The 14629-nt window shown below is 26.7% G+C and overlaps 1 protein-coding gene across 3 annotated transcripts in view; it reads left to right on the plus strand.

Annotated features, from left to right (window-relative positions):
• Positions 1–13663, plus strand: part of LOC100203342 (neuronal acetylcholine receptor subunit alpha-10) — a 22515-nt gene extending 8852 nt beyond the window's left edge. Inside the window, exons 6-7 of one of the 3 annotated variants that reach the window (XM_065814494.1) lie at positions 681–980; positions 12555–13663. In XM_065814494.1, coding sequence (XP_065670566.1) covers positions 681–980; positions 12555–13299 — 1045 coding nt within the window. In that variant the 3' untranslated portion in view covers positions 13300–13663. Of the gene's footprint in view, positions 1–680; positions 981–8173; positions 9156–12554 lie in introns of those variants that run through there. The other 2 variants (XM_065814495.1, XM_065814496.1) reach the window with 2 other exon arrangements.
• The last annotated feature ends 966 nt before the right edge of the window (positions 13664–14629 follow it).

Genomic DNA, 14629 nt, shown 5'->3' on the forward strand with positions numbered 1-14629 from the left:
AAAAAAATACAGTTTTTAAAAATATAACCTGAACTTTTGAGTTTTTGTGAACTTTTTTCCCATCTAGAGATGGGAAATAAAAGTTCACATTAGCTGAAAGTATGAAAAACCAAAGACTTTCTTTAATGAAGTTAAAATTAATTCAATCGCAGAGAAAATAAGAGGGCTAACAAATCGCAGAGAAAAAAAGCGAACAAATTGTAATCAAATTATTATAAAGCTTAAAACCAAATACAACTGAAAAAAATAATTGAACAAAAAGCAATGAGAAAAGTAGTGAAAATGAATACCAAAGAACACGAAAGATATATACAATATATTTATTTATATATATATATATATATATATATATATATATATATATATATATATATATATATATATATATATATATATATATACATATATATATATATATGAGGGCAGAGTAAGTGAAAAAATATCATCCTGATAATTAAAACTAGTTTAGTGGAATATAATGATTCTTTAAATCCAACCCCCCTCCTTCCCTCCCTGAATCCGTCGCTGATACGATGGCTTATTATTACTATATTAACTTTACTATTTTTATAAAACTATTTTTTACATTTATTTCATATATAACAATTTTATAAAAATATAAATATATAACATTTATTCAGTCAGTCTTTAACTATTTTTTACATTTATTTCATATATAGCGCAGAAGAAGCTCTTGGTGCTGGTCAGCTTGATTTGTTTAATACAAAAGTAATTTTAAACCACAATGGAGAAAACCAGTTCTATGCTCCAGCCATACTTCGGAGTCGTTGCGAAATTAACGTGGAATACTTTCCTTTTGACGATCAAAAATGTCAGCTCTCATTTTTAAGTTTAAGCTATGACAAAATGAGGCTTAATATAAAAAACAAAACTAGTCAGGCTGATAGAATATTTTACCTAGAAAGTGCAGAGTTTGAATTGCTCAGCGCAAAAGCTGAAAACAAAGAATACTATCACGGGTGAGTTTGTTATTTATTTAAGTTTAACTTTTATTTGTATTTAACTTTAAATTCTTCTCCAAAACAATATTCAAAATACCTAACACAGATCCTGGAATTGGGTTTTCTATTTATTTCCCCGTATACTATTGTCATCACAATTTTATAAAAATATAAATATATAACATTTATTCAGTCTAAATATAACATTTATTCATTTGATTTTGAAACTTTTCTTAACCCCAAGGTTAAATTTCTGAAACTAATGTTAAGATATTTAACTATCCATATTGACAACAAAATCAAAAAGCTTTACTCTGTTACTAATTTTAAAAAAGCTTTATTCTATTACTAATTTAATGCGCTAAAAACAATAAAAATACTCAAATATAATATGATGCATTTTTAACAATAAAAATACTCTAAAAAAACAATTTAAAAAATAAAATTGTCAAAAACGATTACTGAATTGTATTCGAGTCCGATTGTTTGAAATGTTTGAAACTAAGAGGGGATTTTGTTATGATAAGTTAAACACTAAGTTATTTAATGATTTAAATTTTACTTTGAAATTTAACGCCACTGCTGCGAAAACTAGACGGTTTAATTTTGTAATCTTTGAAGAATATCTCATTATTACATGCCATAAACTCCCTGATATAATGTCATTTACTACTTGCCATCATTTATCAAAACTCCTACAGAAAAACTTGCTATTATCATTATTATTATTATTATTTATTTATTTAATATATGTTATGTAATTATGTTAATTTAAATACTCATTTAACACTATAGATCATAATAGAGCATCTACAGGGGCGCACAGAGGGTGGGGGATCCGAGTTAAATAAAAAATTGAAAACATCCAACAAAGAAATGAAAATTGTTTACTTTGTTACCTTCATCAATCAGATTACAGTGAGATTTTAAGCTCTGAAACAGCAATGTAGATTATTTTCCTTCATTTGGTCTACGCCTCAATACAGACATATGGTCTCGATATCAATTCCGACTAAACAAACAGTCAGAAATCTAAAGTTAAAGATCTTGTACTTCTGTATCCAAATAATCTTTGTGAAGACGAGTTTATTAATGAGTTCCGCCAATTTTTGTTTGTTCAACGCCATCTACTGACAAATGATCGGCCCTTAGGTCTTCTGAAGAGCATTTATGCAAAGGGATTTAAAAGAAATTTCCCCCTAAGCTATGAACATTCCAAGACTAAATAAATTAGTAAACATTCCAATTGCAAAAGTTTTTTTGAGAAAGATTTGTTAAAATTGTAGTTTTAACAAATTAAACTATTCAAGATTTTAAACAAAAAATCTCATTTAGACAAGATATTATTCAATACTTTTCGATATATGATACCGAAGAACTAATATTTAGTTAACTATTGAAAGTTTTTTTATTCTTCAGCATCGTAAATCTATTATTTCAGTAAGATTTAGTTGTTCTAGCCAATTTTTATAAGGAAAATTTGACGTTTTTGCTATAACTTATTTTTTAGTAGATACCCATTTTAAAATAATTTCACATAGGATTTGCGGCGTTGATATGTTTAATAGTATTATTTATATGTTTAGTAAGTTTATTATTATCTTTATAAAACGGTACCACCGTTTTACTTTTGGTTGTTTCCCACAAAGCACGGTATTCATGAGTAGCAATATTTTATTTTTGTAAAAGTTCATAATAGATTCACGTGCTTTACTAATATATATAGATCTATCAGCAGAGTTTTAAAAACAGCTGGACTTATCTTTTAAATTGCTCAGCTTTATTTTCTTTTTTTATTATTGTTTCTCAGAATTATTCATCCACAGAATTGGAAACCACCTTTTTTTTTCCCCAAATAAATGAGAAACTTGAAGTAAGTTTAGCTATGAACTTTGGAAAATGATATGCTCTTAAAATTTTTTTCTATGTTTCGTTATTAAAAACATAAAATTAGGTCTTAAGTTATATATCTACTCAGCATCAATTCATGGCTATTTCAACGAGTCTTAAATAAAATAAATAACAATAAACTTTCTTTTTGCTCGACCTCTTTAACTTAACTTAACAAGAATTTTAAATGTGCAATACCTGAATGCTTTGCATATTATTATTGTTTTTGTTTCCTTTTTTAGCGACTAATTTACTTTTGCATTACCTGTTTGTATAGCTTTTAGAGAGTCGTAATCCCTGAACACATATCACCTTAAGACTTATATTCTTCATTGTCAGAGTTATAGAGCAAGAAAATGTTTGTCAGAAGACTTGAAAAGTTGTTGGTTGTATGAGTCAGGTAAACATAAAGATAGGAGAGTTTTAAAGGGTTGAAATGCGGGGAAAAATAATAAACAAATAAAAGTTACGAGTCAAGCGAGAATGAGTTTTGGTTGATGGAACTAGAGATGATAGCTCCTTGGAGCAGTGAGTATAATAGTATTTGTAGAAAAGAAAAAGAGATCCAACCTTAAGACCATGGGAAAAAGGCTCAAGCTTGGCAGATAGAGCAGGTCCATCTATGTTTACAATACGTTTTTGGACCTTACCTAGAACAGAAGGAGCATCATTAAAAGAACCAGCCCAAATATACAAACAATATTCCATACAGGGACGAATAAAAGATTGTAGGGGAAGAGAATGGAATCAGAAGTAAGAAAATTGCGCGCACGATAAAGAGAAGCAATTTTAGCAGATGCTAGTTTAGCAAACGATTATATATATGGTTTCTATGAAGGGTCAGTAAACGATAATCCAAGAAGATGTAAAGAAGTGGACTCAGTGAGAGTGTTGTCATTCATTAACATAGGAATGTCGACAGTATCATAATAATAATTGTTTGCAGCAAATAACTGAGGGTTTTTGGAGTTAAAATTTACAAGCCACTGCGAGCCCTAATATGTTACAGAAGTGAGATCAGATTCAAGATTGGCTGCCTGTTTTAAGCAATCAAAAAAAGAAGAATTTCTGTCAAGACAGGAGTATAGAATTGAGTCATCAGCAAATAGAGCTACTTTAGATGTAAGGTTGCCAGAAAGATCATTAATAAAGATATAAAACAAAACAGGCCCAAGGATAGAACCTAGAAGTAGTAGAATAGTACCTCAGAAGGTACTGGAAATGAAAAAGAGTATTGGTCTTTGAGGATGACTTTAGTAAAGCGGTTAGAAAAAAACGATTTGATAATCTCAAAAACTTTCCCAGATACACCATAAGAAACATACTTATGGAGAAGACCAGCATACTATACTTTGAAAAAAGCTTTAGATATGTCAAGAACATTAGCTCTAGCCTTTCAGCCTCCATCTAATGCACAATAAAATCTTTCAGTTTCAGTAGTTAGCGAGTCAGCAGTAGAGCAAGAAGATCGAAAACCGTATTGATTGTCAGACAGTAACTTATTTGACTCAAGATGTGAAAAAGTTGTTGACAAAAGACTCAAAGGCCTTGCTATAATAACAAAAATAAGACTGATTGGACGATAATTGGAGAGGTCAGAATGTTTGCCTGAGTTTTTGAAAATTAGAATAACAGATACCATTTTCCAGCAGGCAGGAAAACAAGACTCAGTAAAGCAATTATTAGTATATAGTATTTTAGAGAGAATTGAAGAGAGTTCTGGGAACAATTGTAAGAATTTGACAGGAATCTTATCTGGACCAAAAGCCACAGAAGAGTTTAATTGAGAAGTGACTTTAGCAACAGAAACTGGAGTGATCTGAATGGCAACAATAGGTTAACCTGTTTATTTAGAATGGAAGGAAGAGAATAGCCATAAAATTTAAAAATCGAATTAGAAAAAAGTTCCGCCTTATTCTTGGAAGAGCTAATACGATCACTTGCATTAATGAGAGATAGAATGTTAGACCAACCCTTGTTAATGACGCTGTTAATGACGACTGGTGTTGTACATATTGGTGTTTTTTGGCTATTCTCTAGTAAGGTTCATTTTAATGTGATAACCATTCATATTATAAAGGCTGCAGAAAATCGTAAAGATTACAAAGATGCATCTCTGACGAGTGATGTAGTTCTTTTATCAGGCTTGTGTAAGTCTTTGTGTGGTTCATATTTTAACTAAAACGGAGTAGACAAAAGCACTGTTATTAAAAGAATATTATGGTTAGAATAAAAAGATTGTTTAGTAATTAAATTTGATCATTTCGTTATTTCGTAGAACAGAAAGTATCCTTAAAATGAAGGATGTAAATACCCATTTAAATAGTGATTACTTCTTTTTTATTCTCACTTCTCTTTATACTTCTCGTCCCACTTTCAAGCAAGACTAGTATAAGGGATTTGGAGAGTCATTTCAGAAATCAACTTTTTTTTTATAAAAAATATAAAAATGTTTTTTTAAAGTTTGTTGGGTACCATAGTAATATATTACTATGGCACCCAACATATTACTAAGTATAGCAATTTTTAAACAATGTTTGTAAATTGTATACTTAACAATATTTAGTAATGTAAACCATAATAGATGTTTGAACCATAACAATGTTTGAAGTACCATAATAGATACCGCAATTACTATTATGAGTATTATATTTCTTTTTTTTTAATTTAAAGATTAGATTTACATGTTATTAAGCAGGACTTCTAGAAGATCACAGGATTTTATTATGAGTCTTTGAGAATAAATATCACATGTTAAACAACATTACGAATTTTTATAAAATTATGCTATTCGTTATCATTTTCTTTATAAACTATATAAGTTATATAATAAATAAAATCCAAATATAAATCAAAATGGTGCGGGTTTTTGATGATAATTTTTATAGAAATACTATCAATTTTTTTATCTCTAATAAAGATTTTTGTATATTATACCAAAAACTTTGAACTTTTATCTCAAGCAAAATATTTAATAGTCTTTCTTTTTTTTAAAGGTTTGAGTAAAAGGCATTCATTTAAATTTATCAATATTTAAAAACAATGTTTTCTTAAATAAGTTTTTTACTAAATAAAATATGGTATTTAAAATAGGTTTTTGACAAACTAATGAATATGCCAAATAACTTTATTTATTAAAAAAATTTATTTTTGATGGTTTTAATGCTATTTAAAATTTATTATAACTTAGATTTAAATAAGTTTAACTTAGTGGCAATACAAATTCTATAATGGAGTTAGAATCTGTATTGTAGAAAAAAAAACTTGAGTTCGGTGATTTGAGTTCAAACTTGAGTTCAGTGGCTTGAGTTCAGTGGCTTGAGTTCAAACTTGTGTTTATTGGCTAATTTATTTTAAATTTTCATTGGATTTTGAACGGTAGTTGTGTTTGCCTCCCAACAAGGCTGCAAGCAACTACAGTTTAAGTTAAGAACTACCAGAAAATAAAACATGTTGTCAAAGAATAAAAAACGGTTGATAGAAGACTTAAAAAACTCAAAATGTTTGAGTCGGGAAAATATAAACACGGTAAAGAACTCAATCATATGACTCAATAATAGTACATGGCACCTCTAAAAATGAGTTATGCAGCTGCCTTAGCCTCACTACTTAACCCAAGGACACTTTATGTAATCTCAGCAATGCACAGAGACAGAAAAGAACTCCCATTCGCAACATGGCACTATTAAGGCTCGGATGTATTATAGCTGTTGGTGGAAACAACTTCCCTGAGAACTACCCTGAAGTTTGGGAAACGTTACTACCAACCTGCCTAAGAACCTTTCAATTGAGTTATAGATCTGTGTCCCAATTAGGAGTGAAAAGGAAGAGTTGCACCACCACTGGCAAGGAGACACAAGCAAAAACCCATGAGTGATTTCAAGTAGATTTATCCTCGGCAGGATGCAATGTAACACATTTGCATCAGCTTAATGGAATTTTTTTGCCTACCCCTTCAGTCTTTTCTAAGAGACCTTTTACAAAACAGTAACCGGATGTAGTAAAATTTGCTAAAGATAAGTATTTTAATCGAGATAACAATTCTTAATAGAAGAAAGTAACAAGAGTTACTTTCTCCTAGCCTTTAATTAGAAGCTCAAACTCTACAAGGCATCAGGATATTGGCATGTTTGTTCATAGGCGAGGCAGAATAGTAAATTTTTTCTTTGTTTTAATGTTTTGATTTCTGCTTGTTGCTTTGTATCGTATGTTTGTTTTGTGGTCAATAATTGGCAATGATCAAAATTATAATGAATGGCAAATGATCAAAAGTTTTTACAATACTTTTTAATCAACCAATTGAAAAACCAAATTGTATAAAACGTTATTATTTAACAAGCATGTTGAAAAACTTGTTATTCTTGTGATTTTATTTTTCATTTCTATTTTTCTCTACATCAAGTTTTTGTTGCAAACTACGTTAAGATAAGTTTTCGTTTTGCAGTTTTTATTTAAAAAGTTTATTAGATTAAAACAATTTAACAAATTAAAAATTTATTAGATTAAAACAATTATTATTATTTTTAGAATAAAAACATTTAAACTAAGATGAAGTGATTAGAATAGTTTATATCTCAGTGGGTAAATTAAGAATAATTTAAAATAAATTCGAACTACCTTTTGCCTTTTTTAATTTTCGTTTATCTAGATTCAATGTAAATTAACGATACAAATGGTTTATAAATACTTTCATTTAAAATCGTTTAAGGCTTTTTTTAATTGTTAATTTTAATATTTTCAAACACTGTAATAATTGCTTGTAATCGTTTGTTGTTCGCTTTCTGAAATTGTCATTAGTATAAACTTTTTTGGTTTATAATTTCAACTTTATTATAGTACTTGATTTTTATAAACTTACAGTAGTTGCATTCTTTCGAGTTCTTTAAGCTTTTTATTATGCATAACCGAAAACTGTTTCTATAGTACAGTACATTAACTTAAACTAATAAAGTAAAAGATTTTTAAACTCCCTCTCTCCATGTTTTTAAAATATAATCTCTTTAATTTTGAAAAACTAATAAAATTTTTAGTAAACAGCAAATAAATAGGCAAGTTCCTAAATAACAATTATTGAATTGTAGAGAAATTAGATAGTTTGAGTTTACTTATTAATTGAATGAAAAAGTAATTATAAACATATAAACAATTATAAAAAAAAATTATAAAATTATTTATATAAGCAATTTTATTACTTATTTATATATATACATTTTTTTTTTTGAGTTGTGAGTTTTAAGTGAGGATTGCATTGGATATGGGGTTTCAGGGGATAGAGAACCTTGATCCTACTATATTTTTGATATCTACTGTTGATTTTTCAGCGACTATTTTGTGCCATATATGAACGTTGTATATACAATTCATATTCGACGAAAAACCTTATTTTATTTCAACAACTTAATTGGTCCGTGTTTTCTCATTACTATGTTGTGTTTATTTACATTTCTTTTGCCTCCTGAAACTGGTGAACGCATTACTTTAGTTATAACTACTCTACTCGCTATGACGGTTTTTATGCTGACCATTGCAGAAAAGACACCAATAGCATCAAAAGCAACTCCTTTAGTAACAAAATTCTTTTTTTCGTCAATGGTAATTATTGGTCTATCTCTCATAGCAACCTGTATAGTATTAAACTTGTATGAAAATAGAAATTCACGGAGCACTGCCCCTCGAATATTGAGAGTCATTTTATTTGAATACGTAGCTCCCTTTTTATATGTGAATTTTAATAAAGATTTATTACGATCCAATAACATTTTACATCAGGTAAAACAATGTAATATGAAAACTCAAAACGGTAAATCATTTTTATCGAATAGAGCACAGACATGGTGTTCAATTCCGCAAAGTCAAAATCACGTTTTGAGTGTGCCAAAATCCATTATGGATGGAATAAAGGTGCTTGCTGATCGAGCTAAAAAACGCAACGAAGAAGAGTTTAAAAGTGAGGAATGGGTTACAATTGCAAAGATTTTTGATCGATTGTTTTTTATAGTTTTTCTTTTCACTATTGTATTATCAGGAGTGTTTATTTACTCAAATCGATCCTGATTAAATATTTTTCATATCTGACTAACGTTTGGTCAACTCATGATAAGATTTATCATATTGCTTACAAACTTATAACAATGAAGAAGTAGCAGGAGAATTAGTAAAGTTTGTTGTGAAGACACACTCTAGCTTTTTTCTATATTATATATTAAATAAAGTTTATAAAATATAACTTGTTTAATATATAATGTTGTGTATAAAATAATATAAATTACATTTTGTAACTTAATAAAAAACTTTATTTACTCATTTTTTTGTTTTAACTGTATACTTTGATAATATGACGTGATGATAAAAGTCTAACTGTGACATTGTAACCTATAATTATGTTTACACAATTTGGCAATATTATTGTTATTATAATTGTTGTTGTTATTGCTGTAGTTATTTTTACTTTTATTATTGCTGTTATTATTATCATTGTTATTTACAACAAGCCTCAAAAAATTAGCATCAAAATCGCAGCCGTGATGCTGTTAGAGCGCTTGCATTAGATTTAAGTGATTAAACCTTAGTTCAATGTCTGTACTCTAAGATTCAATGGCCATAAATGTAACATAGGTTAGACAGACGGTGAGAGCTTCCTAAATGCATTCCACTGAGACTTTGTGAAAAGACCGTTGGGTCTTCCTTCAACCATAACAACCCGAAAAAAAGTTCCATGTAGTTTCAAACGTTAAATACAAAAAATGTATATGGTTTACAAAAACCAGAAAGCTGGTGAAAAAAAGGAAACGAAAAATAAAGTGCTTATAAAACATCAACTAAAAATGAAAAATAAAAAATGAAAAAATAATAATATGAAAATATTATTATAAAGACTACAATAATAAAATTATTGAAAATAATGAAAAAAAATTATGAAAAGTTTTTTTATTAAACTTAAATTTTCATGAACATGAAAAATACTTCTACAAATTAAGGTATAAAATTTTTCTTTAAAATTTTTTATAAATGTGTTAAGATATGGCTTGTAAATTTTCTGCCCCAAAAAAATGCTTTTCAAATTAATAGGATAAAATAATTTTACAAGAATTATACTTTTTTATGTATTAAGCAAACTGCAGTAAATTGGTTTGAAAATCTAAAATTAAAACAGCATTAAATCATAAGAAATTAGCAATTAAATTTAAAATAATTAATGCATTAATTATTTTCATAATGCAATAATTATTTAAAATAAATAATATATATAATTGATTTTTAAATATATATATAAATAATTATTTATAATATATAATATGTATATAAATAATTATTTAAAATAAATAAGGCAATAAATTATTTAAAATAGATAACGCATTAATTACTTTAAATACCCGGTGTAATTAATCAAATCAAAATTTAAAAAAATATATATATATATATATAGGAGTCCGAACCATGTAACTTTTTTTCATTTTATGAACAGTGAATTAGTTATTAAAAAAAAAACTTATATAAGTTTTATATTTTAATTATTCTAACTATAAAGTAATTATTTTATATTTAAAGAAACTTTAAAAAAAAAATAATTGCTTTTCATATTACTTTGTAAATGAGTTTTATTATCTAGTTATCTAGTTTTAATTAGTATTAAATGATATATACATTTAGTATGAGCACTTTAATAACCAGAGATAAAGAAAGGAATGGATTCTCAGGTTATAAACCATAGTTTTATTGGCCAGATAAAAAAATATATATTTAAAATGTTTAAAAACATAAATAATTTCCCGAAAAATCCTGCTTTATAAACAAAATGTTTAAAAATTACTTTTCTAAACTGAAAATCGAATTAATTGAGTTTATTATTGAGTTGAAAAAATTATTCGAATTAATTTTTTAGTAACTTAGTTTCCAATATTTAAACTTTTAGTAACTTAGTTTCCAATATTTAAACTTTTAGTAACTTAGTTTCCAATATTTAAACTTTTAGTAACATAGATTCCAATATTTAAACTTTTAGTAACTTAGTTTCCAATATTTAAACGTTTAGTAACTTAGTTTCAAATATTTAAACTTTTAGTAACTTAGTTTCCAATATTTAAACTTTTAGTAACTTAGTTTCCAATATTTAAACTTTTAGTAACTTAGTTTCCAATATTTAAACTTTTAGTAACATAGATTCCAATATTTAAACTTTTAGTAACTTAGATTCCAATATTTAAACGTTTAGTAACTTAGTTTCAAATATTTAAACTTTTAGTAACTTAGTTTCCAATATTTAAACTTTTAGTAACTTAGATTCCAATATTTAAACTTTTAGTAACTTAGTTTCCAATATTTAAACTTTTAGTAACTTAGTTTTCAATATTTAAACTTTTAGTAACTTAGTTTCCAATATTTAAACGTTTAGTAACTTAGTTTCCAATATTTAAACTTTTAGTAACTTAGTTTCCAATATTTGAACTTTTAGTAACTTAGTTTCCAATATTTCAACTTTTTGTAACTTAGTTTTCAATATTTCAACTTTTAGTAACTTAGTTTTCAATATTTAAGCTTTTAGTAACTTAGTTTCCAATATTTAATTGTATAAAAAATCTTTAAACTTTTAGTAATTACTTTTTAGGGTTTTATCACAATCAGTTATTGTTACTTACCGTAGAAGCTTTATTTTTCTTTTTTAATAAAAAGATATTACAAGCTTTATAAAAATGTTTCATATAAAAAAAAACAAACAATAAAAAAAACAAACATATTTAGGTGTCAAATTTAATTTCTTGTTAAAGTCTTATCTAAAAAATATACTTTAATTTTTTAACTACTAGTTTTTGTTGTTGAGTTTTGTTACAATCGATGATTTATAATACTTCAATACTCTATGAAAAATGTTGATTACTCGAAGGTTTTTATCTGATAGTCTCCATCTCTTCCTAAAAATTTTTTTTGTTATAAAATTTGCTATTATCATTACCTTTTACACATTTTATTTGCATTTTCCATTATAGAAAAAATCAGAAAAGATTTTTTTAAGCAAGTTCAACGTTATTGTTTAATAAACTCTTTTCACGTAGCGGAGGTTTTATTTATTCGTTTAAAATAATCAAAAAAATTTTTTTGTTTTTTATAGACTGCAACTTTTTTGAAGTTTTTTTTTTAGCACAAGCAAAAATGGCCGTGCACACACGAATACACGCGCACGAGAATACATATAATTTAATATTCTTGTGTGCAATTTTTTAACTTGCGACAATTATATTACGAAAACAATATCGTTTTTACAGTGTATTAATACATATTAATACACTGTAAAAACGATATTTTATCAAGATAACTTTTATTTTTATAATTAAAAACTTTAATTTTTTTAACAAATTTAAATTTTTATTAATATATAAATTTAAATTCGGAAGAACAACCATAATGTTAATTATTAAAAAAAAAAAAAATTTATAAGAGGAATTAAATTTTGGACAAGTAATTGTTGCTTATGCCAAGTAATCTTACTTAGCTAAGATTTTTTTTTTTTTTTTTTAGTAATAAATCAAAATAACAATTTTAGAAGTTTTGCCTCATTGCAAAATATTCAATATGAACTAACCTACCTTAAAGCCGGCTCCAAAATTAGTTTTATTATAGAAAATCATTTCTTGTTACCAAAAATTTGTAGGATAGGTAAGTTTAATCAGAGAATTTTAGCGGTTTAATTTGTAATGTATTTTTCAGTGGTTGTTGTGCGCCTTATATGAACGTTGTATATACTATTCATATTAGAAGAAAAACGTTATTTTATTTCAACAATTTAATTGGTCCATGCTTCCTTATAACGATGTTGTGTTTGTTTACGTTCCTTCTGCCGCCAAAAACTGGGGAACGCGTTACTTTAGTTATAACTACACTACTGGCTATGACGGTTTTTATGCTTACAATTGCGGAGAAGACACCAATGACGTCAAACACTACTCCTCTAATAGGACAATTTTTTGTTTCTTCCATGGTAACTATAGGACTCACTCTAATAGCAACGTGTGTAGTACTTAATCTGTACGAAAATAATCATTCTCCCAATACTTTGCCTCGATCAGTAAGAGTAATTTTACTAGAATACTTGGCTCCTTTATTGCGTATAAAGTTTAACAAAGATTTTCTCCCTTCAAATGTAATCCAACATAAAAAAAAAATCTTAAAAGATTTTAAAGCTGAAAACGGACACACTCAAAATCCGCTTTTACAACCCAGAGCACAAACATGGAGCTCAGTAACACCAAACCGACAAAACATCTTATGTGTACCAAAAGGAATAATGGACGGGATAGGAATACTTGCGGACCGAGCTATACAGCGTAATGAAGAAGAATGCATAAGCCAGGAATGGGCAACAATTGCTAGGATTTTTGACCGATTATTTTTTATTGTCTTTTTAATCACTATTGCATTGTCAGCCGCTTTTATTTACTCTAATCAAACATAGTAGAACTAGAGTACAAAACTTCATCAATAAAACTTGAACATCATCAATAAATCTTCTATGAAAGTATTTTTCAATATTTTATTTATTTAATATTTCAATATCAGTGTAATACTATGCTTATTATTTGTGTTCATGCTAATTGTTTATATTAATTGAAACTAAGTAGCAGTTAATTTAAAGTTAGAAATAATTGTCTTTAAATTAATACTTGGGCTTTTGATGTTCTTAGAGGTTTTATAAAAGATTTCACATGTAATGGTTTTTTTAATAAAAGCCCAATGTTTAATTTCTTTTTATTTAAGATTTGTAATTTTTTTATTTTTGTTGAAGGAAAGAAAAATGCAAATAAATTTTATGTCCAATACCTCATAGCGGTTATATAATTTCACAAAGTTATCAATACCTCATAGCGGTTATATAATTTCACAAAGTTATCAATACCTCATAGCGGTTATATAATTTCACAAAGTTATCAATACCTCATAGCGATTATATAATTTCACAAAGTTATTAATCCGAATGATGAAATACATTTTAAAATGCATGATGAAATACATTTTAAACGAATGATGAAATACATTTTAAAACATAATATTTGGAAAATTAGTAATTTGAGCTTCGTTATCCTAGCCAATATCATTGAATGGTTTATAATTATATCTAAAATCATTATATAATAATTACATCTAAATAACTATATTACATCTAAATAACTATATAATTACATCTAAATAATTATATCATTATATCTAATGTGTACATTAGATATAATGATATAATAGCCTATATCATTGAATGGTTTATATTTATATCTTAGATCATTATCTCAAAATCATTAAAAATGTAAGATTTTTAATGATTTTAAAAATCAAATAATTACCTATAATTTACTTCAAGGCTTATTTTATATTAACTATTCAGAATTTTTAAATAATAATTCAGAAAAAAAAAAAAAAAATTCCAAAAAAAAAGTAGATGTTTAAAAGTTATAGCTGAAATGCCAGCCAATAAAAAACCTTTAAACAAAACAGCAAGAAAAAGGCAACTCATTCAAATAGGAGTAGCGTTTACCAAAAAAGAAGTTTGTTATTACTAAAGACATTCAGCAATATTTTATGTTCCTCTTTAGAGTGATAGATAATTTTAATCTCTCTTAAGAGTGATAGATAAGTTTTTGATCTTTAAAAAAATAAATTCAATTGTTAATGCAATAAATGGCTTTAATGAACTGAAACTATGAACTGTTTTATGAACTGTTGTTTTAGAAAAAAACTGCAAAAATTATAGCTGTCACAATGTTAAGATTCTCAGAAACTTTAAATGCAGCAAG

This window comes from Hydra vulgaris, chromosome 12 (assembly GCF_038396675.1).
Source record: "Hydra vulgaris chromosome 12, alternate assembly HydraT2T_AEP".
NCBI lineage: Eukaryota > Metazoa > Cnidaria > Hydrozoa > Anthoathecata > Hydridae > Hydra > Hydra vulgaris.